Below are 19312 nucleotides of genomic sequence, written 5' to 3' on the forward strand. Positions count from 1 at the left end.
AAGCAAAGGATACAATACAGAAGCAGCAGGAAAAAGACACACACAGGTGACGTCCAGAGAGGTCAAGAGCAGACCCTCTACAAGGGCTGCACAGATTTTCTTTTAGATGAAGTGCTTTTTATTTTTAGACCAAACATACTTAATATAAAACCCCTTCAATACGCCAACTGTAATCACAACAGCATCCACAGAGCCGCAGGGGGATGGGGTGCGGCAGGGAGGATGGCAGGGGGACGGAAGGTTTTCAGGGGTCCCGCTCCTTCCCTGGCCTGCAGTCACTCTGTGGCCTGTGAGAGCATGAGTTCTCAGCCAAGGGCACCTAGAGGCCGAGGGGTCCCGATGCCGACACTGAGCCCAGCCGAGCACAGCCAGGCCCCTCCCAGGTGCCACCTCCCCACTGTGGCAGCCTCCAGGGAAAGCCAGGTCCGGCTAGGAGGTAACAGGAGGTGGTTGTGACCGACGGGAGAGGCAACCGCCATTCCTCAACATCCCACTGGCTGTGTGTTTGGGCACGGTCTTCCAGGGGCCCTCTGTGAACCACAGAGATGTGAGACGTCTCTGCCCGGGGCAGCCACTCAAGCCTCAGAATCCAGAACTCTTACGAGATGCCCACCTAGGCACATCCCTGCTACGTGACTAGCCGTGGTAACTACAGCTCAGGACCCCAAAACAGATACCAGATGCACAGCATAAGCCCTAATGTTAACGGTAAGTATTCTAACATCTGATAATCTGTTCCATCATACCCCAAGGCCCTAGAGATCACAGAATACATAGCTACTCAATCATGATGTTATGTCCAAGAATGTTACAAAATTAGACAGATATGGGGCGCCTGGGTGGCTCAGTCGGTTGATCGTCCGACTTCAGCTCAGGTCACGATCTCACGGTTTGTGAGCTCGAGCCCCGCATCAGGCTCTGGGCTGATGGCTCAGAGCCTGGAGCCTGCTTCCGATTCTGTGTCTCCCTCTCTCTCTGCCCCTCCCCCATTCATGCTCTGTCTCTCTCTGTCTCAAAAATAAATAAACATTAAAAAAAAATTCAAAATTAGACAGATATAGGCAGGGGCGCCTGGGTGGCTCCGTCAGTTAAGCATCTGACTTTGGCTCAGGTCATGGTCTCGTGGCTCCTGAGTTCGAGCCCCACATTGGGCTCTGAGCTGACAGTGCAGAGCCTGCTTGGGATTCTCTCTCTTTCTCTCTGCCCCTCTCCTCCACTCTGCTCTGCCTCTCTCTCAAAAGTAAATAAATGTTAAAAAATAATAAGACAAATAAAGACAAAGACTCATTGAGTGCTATAGAAGCCAAATGATAAAAACCCCACCACCAAGCACATTATGATGAAACTTAAGAACCTCAAAGATAAGGAGAAAAACAATGGGAAAAAAAATGGAAAGCCTTCTGGAGATCAAAGAGATAAAGAGCAGATAATTTACAACAGAAAAGAAAAAAGATAGGGTCAGACTCTTCAAGAGTGACAGCAGAAGTGAGAAGACAGAGATCTGCTCTCAGAACATTTTCTGTATGGACCTCAATGGACCTCAATGAATCAACCTTGGATAAAGTCCTTCAGCAAGAATATTAATAAATGCAGCAGAATGTGGAGACACTGGGGAAATAAGGGTGACAAAACACCTTGGTAGTTCATAGTGACTGGGAGGGAGGAAACGGGAGGGGAGGAGAAATCTCAAACAACCCTGAACCAATACACTGGAAGTGAATGCGGCTGGTGGGGGAGGGGCGGAGGGGGGCACAGAAGAGTAAGGAGACCAGATGAGAAAATGCTAAAATTCCTTACCTGAGAAAAAGGATGTAGATGGAAGTTAGATAAATTGATAGGAAAAATGAAGTCTAACTACTGGCCTAAGTTACCTCAACCAGCAGAAGAATACAATTAGAATGCATGACTTTAACAAATAAAATTCAGTGCGTGCAAAGGCAGAGAGGGAGAAAAATGAAAAGCAAAATAAAATGGAGAAGGGAAAATATAAAATGGCAGAAATCAGTCAAAATACAAAATAATTACAACAGATGGGAGCGCCTGGGTGGCTCAGTGGGTTGGTTGAGCATCCGACTTCGACTCAGGTCATGATCTCACGGTTTGTGAGTTCGAGCCCCGTGTCGGGCTCTGTGCTGACAGCTTGGAGCTTGGAGCCTGCTTCCAATTCTGTGTCTCCCTCTCTCTCTGCCCCTACCCCCCTCACGCTCTGTCTCTCAAAAATAAAATTAAAATGTAATTTAAAAAAATTTTTTTAATGTACTGACGTGAAAAAAATGTAAAGTGAATAAAGCTAAATAATGCATGGAGTATGCGTCTTGTGGGGGCAGGGACACATAAATGAGATGTTCACAGATGCGCAGGGAAAGGTCTGGAATGATGCACCGGAACTATCGCTGAGAAGGGATGGTCATTTTACCACAAAATATGTATTTGAAATGTTCGCAGAAAACAAAACGTAGTTCTAAAACAACTTTTTAAAGAGTGAACATGAAAATGTGAAACCATTTTAAAAAGTGGAAGCCACACGCTGTATGAGCCTTTTTGCAACTAGACAGCTGACGGATGATTAGCATCCAAAATATAACCCACGAGACAATTACAAATCAGTAAGGGAAGAAGCGGACGAAAGACGGGAATGGCCGTTCACAGCAGAAACCACAAGGGTCGATAACCATGTGAAAAAGCCGTGCAGGGGCGCCTGGGTGGCGCAGTCGGTTAAGCGTCCGACTTCAGCCAGGTCACGATCTCGCGGTCCGTGAGTTCGAGCCCCGCGTCAGGCTCTGGGCTGACGGCTCAGAGCCTGGAGCCTGTTTCCGATTCTGTGTCTCCCTCTCTCTCTGCCCCTCCCCCGTTCATGCTCTGTCTCTCTCTGTCCCAAAAATAAATAAACGTTGGAAAAAAAAAATTAAAAAAATTAAAAAAAAAAATTAAAAAAAAAAAAAAAAGCCGTGCAGTAATAACCAAGGAGATGCGAGTTAAAATCACAATCAGAGTGAAGAAACAGTGTAAAGTTGATGGCATCGAGGGGTAGACACGCTCCTGCCCTATTAGAAGGCTGCGTTCTAATCCAACTGCTGTGGAAGGCAATGTGGCAACATCTGGGAAAGCTGAAGAAACAGTCCAAAGTCCAGCAAAGACCGCTTCTACTTAAATACTCAGAAGCTGTCACACACGAACAAGGAGACACATTCCAGGATGTTCTCTGCACCGGTTTGTGACAGTGCAAAACTCGAAACTTCCTAAGTATATTTATACAGTGAGACACCAGGCAGGAATCGAAATAAACGAACTACGGTCGACATATCAAAGTGGGAAAAAGAATCTCTTAAACACGATTTGGTTTTTACGAAAAGGTGACTTAGGGACCATGAAGTAAATCTCAACAAATTTCAAAGAATTTAAATAATCAGGAAATGTTCTGAGACCACAATCGCAATTGAGGTGAAGATCAATACCGATGGGTGCGGAATTTCCTTTTGGGCTGACAAAAGTGTTCTGGAACGAGATGGTGTTGATGGTTGCACACTGTACATGTGCTAAATACCACTGAATTTACCTTGAGGAAAAACGGTAAGTTTTACATTACATGTATTTCACCACAAGTGTATAAAAAAATCAGTAACAAAAAATACCGAGGAAAATCCCGTGTTAATAAAATAATACTCTTCTCAATAACTGGTAAGTCAAAGGACAACGCATGCGCAGTGGGACTCAGAACAATGAAATAATGAAAACACGGTATCAAGATTTACAAAGGGAAGCTAGGGGGCGCCTGGGTGGCTCGGTCGGCTGAGCGTCAGACTTCAGCTCAGGGCATGATCTCACAGTTCATGAGTTCGAGCCCCGCGTCGGGCTCTGTGCTGGCAGCTCAGAGCCTGGAGCCTGCTTCGGATTCTGTGTCTCCCTCTCTCTCTGCCCCTCCCCCACTCACACGCACGCTCGCGCTCGCTCTCTCTCTCAAAAAGAAACATTAAAAAAAAGAAAGACTGAAATCACTGATAAACCTCAGATTAATTCAGAAGAAGGCAACCTACCAACAACAGAAGTCAGCAATAAAATAGCTTCGCCACATTCTCACTGCCAAAAATCCACAGCATGAAGCCAGTCCTGAAATGATTAGACTAATCTAGACCCAGGGGCAGTCTACAAAATGACCAGCCTGGACACTTCAAACATGCCAATGTCATGAGAAACAAACACCATCTGAGAAACTGTCCTGGAGTGAAGGAGACAAGAGACCTCTCAATGCGGCAAGTGACCCTGGACCTTGAAAACAAATGAGAAAGACAACGGGACAACGGATAGATTGTGACCGGGGTCTCTGTATGACAGTTGACCACTGTTACGCTGCCCCTTCGGTAACCATCCTGTAGGTGCATCAGCAAATGTCCTCGTTCTCAGGAAATACATGCTGAGCACAAAGGGACGTGATGTCCGAGACCTCCTCCAACAGTTCAGGTCCAAACAGACGCAGGGGTGGAGTTCAGCACTTACTCGTGAGCTGGCTTCATCTACCAGAGGCCCGCTCCTTGTCAAAGCCAAGGGTTGGTGAGCTGACTGCCCCACCCCCCGCCACCCCCACCAGCCCCTTTAAGGACTAGAGGGCAGACTGGACCCTGGCTCAGCTCCCGGCCCTTCCTGACGCTGTGAGGCTCTTCCCACCGTCTTCCCAGAAAGGCCCAGACGGTTCTGAGAAGCAGATACCCACCTGGGACTTGGAAACAGGCCCATCCCCTGGCGTGCAGCCCTTTGACTCAGTAGCAGTGTCTGCGGCTCCAGCCCGAGGCCCGCCGGCCCTTCAAGACCCACACGCTTTGGAGCAGGTGGGGCAGGTGGGCCTAAAGCCAAACCAGGAGGGGCCGGAGTCCTGAGGAGAGCTGGGTTCCAGCTGGACTACCCCTGCCCGGGGCTAAGGCTCAGTTTGGGCTCCCTCTGTTCCCCTCTGGGCCTCAACATCATTAAACTCCCTCACCCCCCACCCCCCACCCTACCTAGAATAATGGCCCAGACAACATGAACCACCTGCCCGTTCCCTCATCCTTCAGCTGGGCCAGGAGCCAGTGCCATCTGGCTGAAGGGGTCAGGGAGCCATAGGAACACCCCTTCCCAGCTGTTCGTGGGGTCGGTGTCTCGGGAGTGACAGACCTTCATCTGCTTCGGTTGGGGTAGGTCTAACTTGGCCGCTGCTGGGGAGAAGCCCCGAATCCCACCCGCACCCCCCACCTCAGGCTCGCACCTGAGCCCAGGGCGGCGACAGGGGCAGATCTGGGAGCCCCAGAGAGGGTGCGAGCTAGCACCCAAGCCCCTGGGCGCTCACCTGGAGCAGGAGGGGGCGCAGATCACCCAGATGTCCACCGTCCGCCTGCCGCCTGCCCGCCCGGGGCCGCAGCCTGACCTAGAGAGCGCGCGGGGAAGACGCATGCGGCCACAGGTGCGGCTCGGTAGCAGGACGCCCGCACACCTGCGGCCCGGCCCCACAGCGCGTGCGCGCCGCTCCGCCACGCAGAGCTGACCTGACCTCCAGGACCCGCAGTGGGCGGCGGACCCAGCCAGGCCCTCGCGTGGGAGCAAAGGAAGGGCCCGGGGATAGGGCCACAGGCTCCCGGCAGCTTCCGCCACCAAGAGGGTCCGGGCCGGTCGGCGCCCGCGCGATGGGGGCTCCAGATGGGTCACGGCTCCGCCTCCAGTTCCCTCCAGAGGCCTCACGGGGAGGGCCGACCCCGGCTCCTCTGAAATCTGTCTCTGTTCCCTTTTTCTTGCCGCTGCCTCATCACGTTGGGCGGCAGTCGTTCAAAGCTGGGACACCAGGCCCGTCACCAGCAGCTCCAGCACGGCCACCCTGAGCAAAGGATGCTGCCGAGGCCCCCCCCTTCCACAGCCGGGCTTGCAGGCCTGTTGAGCTTTGCCCAGTCCCTGGTCCCCTCCCCACCCATCAGGCACCCTCCTTCCTCCTGCTCGGGGGCTGGGCCCAAGTATGGGCCCAGAGGCCCCGACCTGCCCTCCCTACCTGGCGGCCACTGTCCTAGCCCCTCACCCCAGCCCTGCATCTTCCTTAACTGAGTCAACCCTGCCTGGTCCCGGTGCTCTCCCGTGCAGACGGCCGCCCCTGCAGTCAGCCTCACACACGCAAACACACACTCATACTCACACGGGGCAACAGAAGCCACCAGCGGGCCATCTCCCCAGCAGCACCCAGACAAGGACGTGAGGACCAGAGCACAGGTATTCTTTATTAGTTTCCACGCTCGATTGTCCCGAAGAGTGATTCGGAGCCCTTCCCACACAAAGTACAGGGTTATGGGGCGCCAGGTCCTCCACAGTCACCCAGCCACACAGCCTTCCCGAGACGTCCCTGGGAACCCCGAGGAGAACACAACTTGTGCTACAATGAGGCCCGGTCATTCTGGCCCCCAGCCCACTCCTCCCCCTGACTCCTGACCTCAGGGAGAGGAGCAGACACTGCCAAGAGCCGGGCCCACCTGAGAAAGGAAATGGGGGCCCCATGGTGGTAACTCAGCCGCCAGGAGGCCAGGTCCACTCAGATGAAGAAAACAAGGCACGGTTGTGAAAAGGAAGCAGAGCCAAAAAACCGAGCTGAAGATGGGTGTCCTCCGATGCTGGCCACCGCCCCTCGCCTTGCCTTTCTCCCAGACTTAACCCCCAGGCAGTCTGGTCTGGGGCGGGCAGAGTGAGGGCAACAGGTGAGTCCACAGCAGAGGGCAGGCACGCCCTCCGCCTGTCCACGCCCCCCCCAGCATCCCTGATGGGAGCCAGGGCTAAGGCCTCATGGCTCCCGCCCCCTTCCCCTCGGTCCTCAGGTCAGCCTGGCACCTGAGTGGGGCTCAGCTCCGGTAGCTCTTGAGCAGGTGCCCAGCGATCACCAGCCTCTGGATCTCGCTGGTGCCTTCATAAATCTCAGTGATGCGCGCGTCACGGTAGTGCCGTTCGGCCGGCATCTCTGTCACGTAGCCCATGCCACCCAGGATCTGGATGGCCTGCAGGGGAAAGCAGGGGATCGGGAGGGAAAAGGCCGGGTCAGGGGCGGGATCGGCCACAGTAAGGGACCAGCGAGGGAGGGGTAACCGGCCCACTTTCAGCTACTCAGTCCTGGGGACCTCACACCCAGGCACCTCTTCATGCACCCAGGACACTCACCTGGTGGCTGATGGCAGTTGCAGCCTCCGACGCAGCCAGCTTGGCCATTGCTGCTTCCTAAGCACAGGGGACGGTGGGGTCAGACACTACTTTGGGGAGGAGCCCCCAGCTCATGGCCCTTCAGCAAGGCCGGGCCTGGGGAGCCTCCCCTCGAAGCAGTAAGCCTACGAGGCCCAAGGAAGCGGGACCCCACCCGGACTTCTCCCTCGGCACACCAAAGCTCTGGGCCATGCCCAGGGACCCCCTTGCCACAGGCACCTTGGTAAAAGGCTTCTTGTTATCCTTCAACATGGCAGCACGCCAGGTCAGCAGCCGGGCACTCTCCAGGGCCAGGGCCATGTCCGCCAGCTTGAACTGCAAGAACCCAGCCCCGCCTCAGTCAGTGGCCGCCCCACCCCCCCACCCCTCCCTCCCAGGACAGGAGGGAGGAGGAGGGAGAGCCTGCAAGCAGGTAAAAGCTCACCTCGGAGCCGGAGAGGAAAGGCCGGGCTGCCCTCCCTCCGGCATCCAGGCTAGGCTCCACTCGTTACCTGGATGCTCTGGAGCTTGGTGAGGGGGGCCCCGAAGGCCTTGCGATTCTCGGCATAGTTCACAGCACAATCGAGGGCGGCCTGGGCAATGCCCAGGGCCTGGGCGGCAATGCCAATGCGCCCCATGTCCAGGGTTTGCTGTGGGGAAGGCCCCGGTCAGTGGCTGGCCAGCGGGGCCCCAGAGCCCCTGCCCCCCACTGCCGGGCTCACCATGGCTATCTTGAAGCCCATCCCCAGCTCCCCCAGCAGGTTGTCCTTGGGGACGTGGCAGTCCTCAAAGATGAGGTTGGCCGTGGATGAGGCCCGGATGCCCAGCTTGTCTTCCTTCTTCCCCAGCGTGAGCCCAGGCGTCGGCATGGGAACCAAGAAGGCACTGATGCCCTGCGAGGCATACCCAGCGAGGTTCTCAGGGGCTGGCCCAGGCCACACCCCTTGATCCCCCACCAGACACCGAGCAGCCCCTTCCCTCCCTCAGACCTCAGGCCGGGACGCCCTCTGCTGGCCTCCCTGGGGACGGTGCAGACTCCAGCCTCAGGCCAACAACCGGCCAGAGAGGGGAAGGGGCAGCCCCAAGGTGGCCAAGAGCAGAACAGCTCCACGGAGCCGAGGGGATTCGGGTGAAGAAACTGCGAAAGGTCTGCATCCCGGAGGTCTCATCGACCCTCCCCCTGGGGTCCCCACCTTGTTGTGCAAGGATCTGTCTGTGCTGGCAAAGACCACGGTGGCGGAGGCCTCCCACGCGTTGGTGATCCAGGCCTTGGTGCCGTTCAGGACCCACGAGTCGCCCTCCGCTCGGGCGGTGGTGGAGGCGGCTCCTGCGTCGCTGCCATTCCCTGCCCCACGCACAGACTCAGAGTCCACCGCCTCCACCCCGCAAAGGGCGCTGCCACCAGCAAGCAGGGGACCCGGGCTCCACCCACCCCCCCACTTGTGAGCACGAGGCCCCTGCCACCTGGCCTCCAAAGAATCAGGGTTCTGGCTCCTAACAGAAAGCTCCCAGGTCGCACCAGCTCCCACAGTCCTCGGAGACTAGTCCAGGAGGGGAGGGGGGTGGCACAGCAGGGCGTCTTCACCCCGAAGGGACCCCAGAGCCAGGCATCCCTCACCGGCTCAGCTGAGGTGACTGCGTGCTCCTTGGTCACTCCCAGGCGGCCCGCACGGAAGACCTGTGCCCTCGCCTCTCGCGGGCCCCCCTCCTGCCTCTGCCCTGGGGGACAACCCAGCTCCAACCCAAGTCCGTCACTCTGACCCTGAGGTGAGGGGATGGGGGCCGACCGCTGTCCCACCGTGGTACCTGGTTCACTGAGTGCAAAGCAGCCAATTTTGTCACCACCGGTAAAAGGGGTAATCCACAGCTGCTTCTGCTCCTTGGAGCCGAACTTCAGGAGAGGCCCCAAGTAGAGGGACTGGAGGGGGTGGGCGCGGGGAGGCGGTCAGAGGCCACCTGCCTGCCTGTGGACCCCACCCCAAGACCTGTTCTCTACAGGGCCCTACCTGAAAGGACCAAGCCCAGAGGAGGTTGGGGGCTGGGCACCAAGGCCTGGCTGTGCCCAGGGTGCCTGGACACATAGCCAGGGTGCCCACCTGCCCACGGGACCCTCCCCTCCACCTGTGTGTCCCAGGGACCCAGGAGAGGGAACTCACGTTGTTGACACTCATGATGACTCCTGTAGAGGCACAGCCCCGACTGATCTCCTCCATGGCAATGGCATAGGCCAGGTAATCAAGGCCGGCACCATTTAGCTCCTCGGGCACATCCATGGCCAGAAGCCCGAGCTCGCCCATCTTCTTCACCTGGCCCCAAGGAAGGATGTCATGGCCAGGGCCGTCGGGCGAGCACCCCTTAGCTCCTGAGCCGGTGTCTGCACAAACAGTCCATGTGGCCCCATCCACCCACCCCATGATGCCCGAATCCAGACACTGAAGACCCAGCCTCAGCTGAGGTCTGCGTGACAGCACCGTGGACTGAAGCTGTTGTGCCCCCACACTCCACACTGGCTCACCTCTGTGTCTGCAGCCACAGCCAGCGAGCAGGCAGAAGGTACAGGAAGCCTTCAGGGGCCTCCAAGGTAAGGAGCAGGGCAGCATAGTGTCATACTGACCTTCTCAGCCCCACGCACATACTCTGCCGCCCCACCACAGGGTCTTTGCACTTGCTGTTTCCGATCATTTGCAAATGAGTTGTTGCGGCCTCCTTCCTTTCAGACCTCAGCTCGAGCCTCGCTTCTTCCAGCTGCCGTCTCTGTCCTCTAACTGCGTGCCCTCCCAGAATCTCCGCCTTTCCAATGCGGTGCTTAGGCGGGTGCAGGTTCACACCTATTACCCTGCTGGTTTCGGTTACGATCCTTCTCCCTGACCATGATGGCAGAGACTGCTGTCTGCCCACTGTGCTATCCCCAGTGCCCGTGAAAGAGCGAATAAGTGGTAAGAGTTTGGAATTTCTGATGCAGGACAATACTAGTAATGGTCAACCATCAAGTGACTACTGCGTGCCCAGCTCTGCATCTGAGTCTTTCCAGAGCTCAGACACATGAAGCAACCTGCTCGGGGCCAGAGCCCGGAGGCAGTGCAGCTGGACTGCACCCCAGGCCGTGACCCCAGGGCCATAACCAGCTCAGCACACCACCCAGCTCCGCCCCTCTGACCTGGGACGAACTGCCTACCCTCCTTCAGCCTGCTTTCCTTCTGCCCAACGGGGACCACACACAACCTACCGAGCTTCAAAAAGAAGCAAATAAAACCAAGTGACTGTGGGGAGCAGCAGGGGCGGGGGGAGGAGAAGGGCACCGTTGCTTTCCACGAGCCCCTCTATGTCACTAGATTCTTGTAACCGTGTTCTTACGTTATTTTAACTTAAAAGAAGCAAACATAAGAATGTTCACAATATCTTCTCACTTTTCTATAATATTATTTCCATGATTATAAAATTGTTACACTTCCTCTGCAAATAGGATCTTCATCACAGAACTGTTTGAGGACTGAGACAATATATATAAAATGCTGAGCCCAGGGGCACCTGGGTGGCGCAGTCGGTTAAGCGTCCGGCTTCAGCCAGGTCACGATCTCGCGGTCCGTGAGTTCGAGCCCCGCGTCAGGCTCTGGGCTGATGGCTCAGAGCCTGGAGCCTGTTTCCGATTCTGTGTCTCCCTCTCTCTCTGCCCCTCCCCCGTTCATGCTCTGTCTCTCCCTGTCCCAAAAATAAATAAACGTTGAAAAAATAAAAAAATAAAAAAAAATAAAATAAAATGCTGAGCCCAGTGCCGGGCACAAGCTGATCAGTGAATGGCACTTACTATCATTAAGTAGCTGACAAGTTGGCGTCTGGACAAGAATGGATGGGAGGAGGGGCACTTCCATAACGATCTGTGCATCCCTCTATGAATCTCTTACCAGATTCTGCCTTGAACCGCTCCCGGGGAGACTCTCCTGTAAGACTCCACACCTGGGGTGACCTTACTCCCCTCCGCCACTCCGGAAAGACCACAAGTGTCTGCCGAAAGGCAGTGAGCTGCAGAGCCGCAACTGCAATGAAGCTCTGCAGCCACGGGGGGGCGACATGGGTGGGAGGCTCTGCAGGTGAGATTAAGGCTGGTGAGATGAGGGTTACCCTGGATTACCCAGGGGGACCCAATGTCATCTCCAGGGTCCTTACAAGGGAAAGAGGGAGACAGGAGGGTCGGAGAACGGAGATGGCCCCTTCTCTGGAGCCGCCAGAAGGAAGCGGCCCGGCCAGCATGCGGCTCTCAGCCCAGCGGGTCCCACATCAGATTTTTGATCTCCAGGAGCTGTCAGATAATAACGTGGTGTCGTTTCAAGCCGCTAGTCTGTGGACACCAGCAAGAGGAAACTAACAGACGGTGATAAAGTACCCAGAGGCGCCAGGGATGTGTCATTTCGAGAACCGCTGAAAAGACAAACGTTCTGTGCTGACCGCACACCTGCCGTCAGAGGGGGGGCAGCGGCCTGCTCGGAGATGCTGTATCGCTTCAGCAGGTGGGAAGCACCCGGCGAGGGGGGGGGGGGGGGGGGGGGGGGGGGGGGGGGGTTCAAGGTAGAGTGACCTACTCGGCGCTGATCTGAACCCATGTGGGGCCTCACAGGACGCTGTGCCAGCACAAGCGTGGCCTCCAAACAGAAACCATCAGACCCACACTTGAAGGTAGCCAACTCACCCATGCCAGGGGGAGAAACGTGGTGCCGGGTTAGGAGTCCGGGCCACACTCCACCAGGTGCCGGAAACACGCAAGCCTCCAGGACGCATGCGCGAGCCTAGAAGGGCACCCCGCTGGAAGGCTCTCTCTGGCCTACCGGCAAAACTGCCCCACGCTACCTACCAGTGCCACCCAACCTCCTCCTCATGCCACAGCCCTTCCGGGTTCGGCCCGGAAGAAAGGTCGGATTAGTCCAACGTCCCACAACTCCACCTCATCCCCGGAAACAAAAAGGAAACCCAAATCCCAGGTGGGGTTCCAGGACACAAGGAATCAAGCCAAGTCTCCGCTACAAGGAAGCCAGAGTTCCGGGCACTCTCCCCTCCGCAGCGCCTCCCACTGGCTATCCAGGCAGCTGTCACTGTAGGAGATCACTGAACCCCTGACCGGTCATTCCTCTTGAGAGTCTCACCCATGTCCCCTCCTCCCCCACCTCCTGCCATCAGTGTCTGCTTGAAAAACCTCCAGCCCCAACACGCTTGAGGGCAGGCACTCACCCACGCCAGGCCCAGAGCCTGCACACAACCAGGTTCCCCCAGTTTCATCAGGGATGCCTGGGGCCTGGGGCTGCCCTTTCCAACCTTTCTATTCTGAAGCAGATCGTGAGAACTCTGGCAAAGGTTACGGCCAGAGGCAGGAATGTTCTAGGAACAATACGGAGGCAGAAGCAGTAATGGCCACGAGGTGCGCTCACCCAAGTGTGTCCTGGAAAAGAGGCCGGCATCGAGGGAAAGAACCAGCGGGGCCGTGGAAAGAACACGCAGTATCATCAAAAAGAGAAAGAAAGCAGGGCCAAGATGGAAAGCAGCAGAAACATAAAGAACACGTGTCCAGTGGTGGAAATCGTTTCCGATCTAAGTGCACGGATGGCCACCAGCTACCAGCAGAGGGGCCTGGGCTTCAGAGTCGTCCCAAGGGGAACCTCCCGGAGCTACTCATATGGCCACCCTCGGTCTCTTGTGTCTGTGAGCCAGACCTGCAACCCAAAGAGAGTCACCAGCCCCGACAAGGCCAAGCCTACTGGTCTCCAAACTCCCAAGACGCCAGAAAGAGTAACACCCCTTTCCTGGTTGCAACAGAATGAGCCTTCGGCACCACCTGCCTTGGGTTTGGGAGACGCTGAGCAGGTACTTCATATAAAGTCAATGCCTCAAGTCGCCTCTAGAGCTCACATTTTTACAAATCAAATGGATCCTAAGTATGTGTGTGCTCACTAGAGCCCAAACTAACCCCCTTAGAAGAATCAAATCTCCCAGCCTGTTGGAGATTGGCTGCATATTCGAGGGAAAGAGGCCCCGTTGGCCTCCGCCTCTAGTGTCCGCTGTCGGCTCGTGGGTGCTCCGAGCTGATGCAGCAAGGACATTTGGGGCTACCTGACAGCTGGGCGACCATCTGCTGAAGGTCGAGCACTCATTGAGAGCAAGGTGTTGTGTGCACAGGGACGTGCAAACACAGATAGGAGCTCACTGCCTCCAACATCCGTGCTGGAAGACATACGCCCGGCGATGTGCTGAGCACAACCAGGATCATGGGTTATGAACGGGATGCTCCCGGAACACAGACCGATGAAATCCGCTTGAGACACATGGGAGGCGGCAATCAGGACACATTTCCAGGGTGGAATTAACAAGAGTCGGTGGCTATGAGGAAGAAGAAAATGGGGTAGGGCCCTAGAGGTTTCTATGTGGCTAACCAGGTCAGCGTAGCACCATCACCTGCCAGGGCATGAAAAAGACGAGGTGTTGCACCTGGTCTATTAAAGTTATTCAATAAACAGTCACTGAGTGAAGAAGAAATGGGGCTCAGTTTTGTTTTGTTTTGTATGCTCCACACCCATCAGGGGGCTTGAACTCATGACCCTGAGATCAAGAGTCGCCCGCTCTCCTGACTGAGCCAGCCAGGCGCCCGGGCTCAGTTTTCCACACATAAAGTTTGGTGAGTCCAAAATTAGTTGAAACACCATTTTATTTCTTGCTTCCCTTTATGACAAAATAACATTGTAAGTTTATATTTACACCTTTTTTTCTTCTTTTTTCTTTTTTTTGGTTTGGACCCAGGAAGAATGAAGTTGAACTTAGGTTCTCAAACCAGCCAAGTAACCAGAAATTGGCACCAGCCTTCCACCTAATAGTTGGTCTGCTCCCCCAATTCTTCTCCCCTTGACCCTTCCCCCATAAACCCACATTTCTGGGCAGTGGTGAAAAAATATTAGAAATCATTAACTAAGCATCTACTATAGGCCAGGCCGGGCTCGGGAGTCTATAGACTCCTACTGACTCTGTATGTGTGACTGGGAAGCAAGCAGCTTAACCCGTGGCTTCCGTTTTCATCTAAAAACTGAAGATAATTTAAGTAACTACCCCCAGAGTGTTGTGCCGAAGATGTAAGGCATAAGCACCTAGAATACAGTAACCCCTAAATGATAGTTATTCCTGTTCCTATCTCTATTTTATCTGGAAACACTAGTGGGATTATTATCTTGAATTCCACAACCTGCCATATCCTCTGTGTGGCTCGAGCTCTGTTCCCTCTGCCCACTTAAGCCCTGGCCTTCCTGCTGCAACTGGGAGATGAGCACCACCCCCCCACTCCCCGAAACACAGAGAGGGAGGAAGCAAAAACCCAGCAGGCCTCCTCAATCTGTGGCCAAGGGAGTCCAGTACTGATTAACCTCCATAATCCCATCAGCCACCAAGACAAGCGGGGTGGTGGCAAAATCCGAAGATTTAGCACAACTCCTTGCTAGCTCTGCAACCCCAGGCAATTCAAACAACGGCTCCTTTGTCATCTACGAAAAGGGGATAATAACAGCAGGACTCGGGACAATTTGATGACATCACAGACATGAAAACACCCTGACCAACACAGACCCAAATACAGATGCCATCGCGACTCTGAGCCATGGCCGTGCATTCGGCAGATTCTGATGAGCTGCCCCCACCTGCCAGAGGGAAGGAGGCTGCCGGCGCCCATGGTCTCCTCCCCCCATGCCTGTGTCTGCCCCTATTCCGGAGGGTTAGCTTGAAAAATACCCAGCACCAGGAAGCAGGGAGGAGATTAAAAGCCAGAGGATTAGTTCAGAGGAGCTCGTCAAAAAGTCTGTTTCTATTGCCAGCTTTCTTGCCCAGAGCAAATCTGTCTGTAGTATTAGTAAGAATTTGAGGGAATGTAGGAATAGGATAGGAAAAGTAAATCAAGCCGACTGTCTTTTGGTAGGAAAAGCCCCAGCACACAGCCACGCTCACATAACCGCTGTGGGGAGAGCGCCTCTGAGCTCTTCCTGCTTGTCAATGGTCATCCGCTCACTCCCATCCTCTGTCTGCAGAGAGATGGCGTTTGTTCACATCTCCATTAACGGCACCGAAAGGTGAAGGGAAACTGCCAGATAAGGTTACTGAGAGCAGGGCATGTGGGTACAGAGGGCAGAAGGGCAGCTTAGACCTTTGACGGGAATATTCCCAACTAGAAGGAGGCTTCCCTGCCTGCCAGCGGGGCTTCTGGAACAACCACGTGGATAGTGTGGATGGAGAAGGGTTTTGGAGCCAGCCAGACTTGAGATATGAAGTCTAGCACCACAGATCAGTAACCCTGGAAAATCACTTTACCTCTGCCTCAAATTTCTCAACGTAATGGTATTAATAATAGCTACCATTTCCCAAGGGCCAGGAGGCACCAGAATTTGACAGGCATTACCCCACTTAATCCTTGTGAGCATTCTAGAAGCAAAATGGAGATTAGACTTGCAGGTGAGGATGTCCTCAGGACTAGACTAAGAAGGTGCACATGAAGTACTCAACAACTCAAAAGTTATCCCCCTGATGCCAGTGCCCAGAATGCCAGGTTCTACCATACCTGGAGCTCCCCAGGGACTGCCATGGTTCTAAGCACAGTGCCCAATATGCTGTGATCAGCACAGTATTTTCTAAGCTGGAAAAGTGGCCCCAGAGCCCAGAAGACATGGATGGCAACTCTTGAACTCCTTAAGAGTGAAAAAAAACAGGCCAAGAGAAGAGGCCAGAAAGGTTTCCTCTTTTACAAGTTATTGACTGAACAAATAGCTATTGGATATTTGTACCATGTGCCACATGGCTTGCCAGGCCCGGGAATACAGCAGGAACAGCTTTTTTTTTTAAAGTTTATTTACTGGAGACGGGGGGGGGGGGGGGGGAGGGCAGAGAGAGGGAGACAGAGAATCCCAAGCAGGGCCCTTGCTGTCAGCGCAGAGCCCGACGTGGGGCTTGATCTCACAAACCGTGAGATCACGACCTGAGCTGAAATCAAGAGTTGGACGCTTAACCTCCTGAGTCACCCAGGCGCCCCTACGGCAGGAACATCTTAAACGTGAAATTACAGATGCGCCGACGTCAAGGGAAAGAGCACTCGCACTGAGAGCTCCGGGTCTGGCGAAGAGCTGGGTCCCAGCCCTAGCTGTGCAACTCCCGAGCTCCGTGACCTGGGGCCCATTATTGAACCCTTGAGTCCCTCTGGGTTCACCAAACGCACAACCGGATGTATGATACCAGTACCCTCACCTCACAGGGCTACGGTGAGACGCAGATGGGCTGGCACACCTCAGAACCGTGCCGAGCACCCTGCAAGCGTTAACTCTTACTATAGGCACAAGGCCTGGCACACAGTGAGCATGCCGACCACGCACCATTATTACTGTTATTCCAGGAGTTAAATCCAGGCCTCGTGCTGAACGAAGGAAACCTCCAGAACATTTTCTGGGTCCCAGGGTTCCTGGCTTGGGAGTCTCGGTGCCTCTGGCTGTCACTGTCCCCACACATCCAGGAGCAGCTGGCAGACCACCATCAGGGGCTGCTGAGGTTGGAACTCTCACCTGGGCTGTCGGGAAGCGATGCTCCTTGTCCACCTGGGCGGCAATGGGAACCAGCTCCTTCTCGGCAAATTCCCGGCACGTCTGACGCAGCATCTGGTGCGTCTCGGGAAGTTCCACAGACTGGTAGATAGTGTACAACTGACGCCAGTCCCAAGGACGCAGAGCTGCCGGCAAGAACAGGTGTTGGTGGAAAGGGATTGCATCATCATCACCATCATAAACCAATGACTTGGTGGGCCTCCACCAGGAATGTCCCAAAGGACATCTGGCAACGTCTGGAAACAATTCTGGTCGTTACACCTGAAGAGCGAAATGCTATCGCTATGAACTGGGTAGGGGCCAGGGGTACTAACACCCTACCTACAATGTACAGGACAGATCCCACAACAAAGGATTATCTGCCCAGGGATGTCTGGGTGGCTCAGTCGGTTGAGCATCTGACTCTTGATTTTGGCTCAGGTCATGATCCTAGGGTTGTGGGATCGAGTTCTGCGGCCAGCTCCACGATGAGTGTAGAGCCTGCTTAAGATCGTCTCTCAAAAAAAAAAAAAAAAAGATTCTGTCTCTCAGGGCACCTGAGTGGCTCAGTCAGTTAAGCATTGGACTCTTGATTTCAGCTCAGGTCATGATCTCACAGTTCCTGAGATAGAGCCCCACATCGGCCTCTGTGTCTGCCCCTCCCCCACTCTCTCAAAATAAACATTAAAAAAAAATTTTTAATAGGAAAATAAAAAGTTTGTCTCTCCCTCCGTCCCCCTCCTCAGCTCACATTCACTCCCTATCTCTAAATTTTTTTTAAAAAGTACAAAATAAAAGAATCATCGGCCCAACATGTCAATAGTGCTGCTGTTCAGAAATGCACACCAACGGAATGCTTTCTCCACTTACTAAACACTTTGCACACAACTATCCCATTAGGACACCAATGGTAATAATAAGACAGCTTTGTGTCCTTAGGCAAGGATCTTAACTTCACTGGGTCTCAGTTCCCAGAAAATGTGGAGGCCCACAGTACTTAGCTCCTGGGGGTGGAAGGGGTAAAGAGATCCTGACTGCAGCACTCAGCACAGGGCCTGACAGAGACAGACCTCAATGGGGGGGGGGGGGGGTCCCCTTATTGCAGTCCTGCAGGGTGAGTTGGGTCTCTGGCCAGGCAAAGGACGCCCTGGCCACGTGTGTCACTGCGGCTACAGGGAGAGAAAGAAGCTGGGAAAGGTGCAGCGTGAAGCGCAGTGTGAACACCTAACATTCACTGGGCACCATATGCCAGGCGCTGAACTGAGTGTGTTACACAGGCTGTGTCTGATTCGACCGTTGTAACAACTCCCTGAGAACAGTAACACATTGGCGGGACCATTTTACCCACGCGCCCGCCATATGAGGAGGACGGGCCGAGCGTCTCGTCCAAGGTCAAAGTCCCAGGGTCAGGGTTCAATCCCAAGCCTGGCTCGGGAGGAGGGACGCGCCCCGGACCTGAGGGGGCGGGGAAATGACGCTCGGGGCGCTGATACCACTGCGAGAGCCGGGCCGCAGGCGGGGGTCGGAACCGGAGCCGGGGCCGCGCAGGCGCCAGCAGCGGCCCAACTAGGGCAAAGGCCGCGCGCGCTCCCGGAGCGGGCGCCGCCCGCCCTCCCGCCGTTGCCGGGGAGAGCCCGGCCGGCCCGGGCCGCCGCCCTGCTGAGCGGAGCGGGAGCGCACTCACCTCGGAGGCTGGGGCCGCAGGCCCGGGCGAGCAGCGTAGCTGCCATGGACGCGAACACCCCCAAACTGCCACCGCAGGCGCGCGGGCTCCGGGCCGCGTGGGCGGGGCCGGAGGCGGGACGTCACGGGCCCCAGCCCCGGGGGCGGGGTCCGCCGCGGCTCTTCCCGGCCCCGCCTCCCTCCAGCTAGCGCAAACCGCACTCTCCCGGGGTCCCGCGGTCTCCGCTGTCCACGGACGTCCGTTCTCAAAACCCTTGGACGGTGGCCCGCCTCTCCTAAAATCCAAGCCCGCAGCCTAAAATGCCCCATATGGCCACCCCCCCGCCCACTTCTCCCGCCCACTTCTCCCGCCCCAAGCCCACCATGCCCACCGGGCCCTGGCTGTCTTTGCTCTGGCCGCACAAGGCAGCTTTTCTGCAGCAGCTTTTCTGCAACAGCAGCAGGGCTTGTTCCTGCCTCCGGGACTTTGCAAGCCCTGTTCCTCTGCCCGGAATACTCCGTCCCTCCATCCAGGCCTGACTCACTGAGGCCTGCCCTGACCACACATTCTCCATCCCAGCGTTTATTTTCCTTATTCATGGCACCCACCATCTGACATCTTCTCCAGTCCTCACACTGGTCTGTGAACTCCAAGAAGCACAAGGGTCTCGTCTTGCTCTGGTGCTCAATATTCAGGCCCGGGGAATCGGGTTGCCTGGGAGGGAGTTCTTCCCCCAGCAGCTGTGGGGGGCGGGGGGGGGGGCGGTGGAGAGAGTAGGGATGTTACCCCCTTGTTCCGCTGTAGTTCCCATCTCACTCGCAGTTGTGGGGCACTGCTCCCGATGCCATGCATTTGGTCCTTAGCATCCGCCCCAGGACGCCTTCACCCTCCC

General features: G+C 55.5%; 1 protein-coding gene across 2 annotated transcripts; it reads right to left on the reverse strand.

The window, feature by feature from the left end:
- Positions 1-6205: 6205 nt before the first annotated feature.
- On the reverse strand, positions 6206-18520 carry ACADS (acyl-CoA dehydrogenase short chain). 2 transcript variants are annotated; one of them, XM_030336770.1, is made up of 11 exons: positions 18442-18520; positions 16740-16903; positions 9330-9479; positions 8980-9091; positions 8367-8518; positions 7896-8066; positions 7686-7823; positions 7414-7509; positions 7156-7212; positions 6832-6995; positions 6206-6674 (listed from the first exon to the last, which is right to left on the reverse strand). In XM_030336770.1, the coding sequence occupies exons 1-10, from the start codon at positions 18485-18487 to the stop codon at positions 6843-6845; spliced, it is 1239 nt and encodes a 412-aa protein (XP_030192630.1). In that variant the 5' UTR covers positions 18488-18520; the 3' UTR covers positions 6206-6674; positions 6832-6842. The 2 variants fall into 2 exon arrangements, with proteins under 2 accessions (XP_030192630.1, XP_030192629.1); XM_030336769.1 differs by having other exon boundaries at positions 6206-6995.
- Positions 18521-19312: the final 792 nt, after the last annotated feature.

The sequence above is a fragment of the Lynx canadensis genome, chromosome D3, assembly GCF_007474595.2.
Source record: "Lynx canadensis isolate LIC74 chromosome D3, mLynCan4.pri.v2, whole genome shotgun sequence".
NCBI lineage: Eukaryota > Metazoa > Chordata > Mammalia > Carnivora > Felidae > Lynx > Lynx canadensis.

Coding starts and splice junctions, on each gene's coding strand:
- ACADS (XM_030336770.1), bottom strand. CDS start 18,487: ATGGCAGCTACGCTGCTCGCCCGGGCCTGCGGCCCCAGCCTCCGAG. Junction 7,510..7,685: donor CCAAGCTCCAGAGCATCCAG/GTAACGAGTGGA, acceptor GGGTTCTTGCAG/TTCAAGCTGGCGGACATGGC. Junction 6,996..7,155: donor CAACTGCCATCAGCCACCAG/GTGAGTGTCCTG, acceptor TTTCCCCTGCAG/GCCATCCAGATCCTGGGTGG.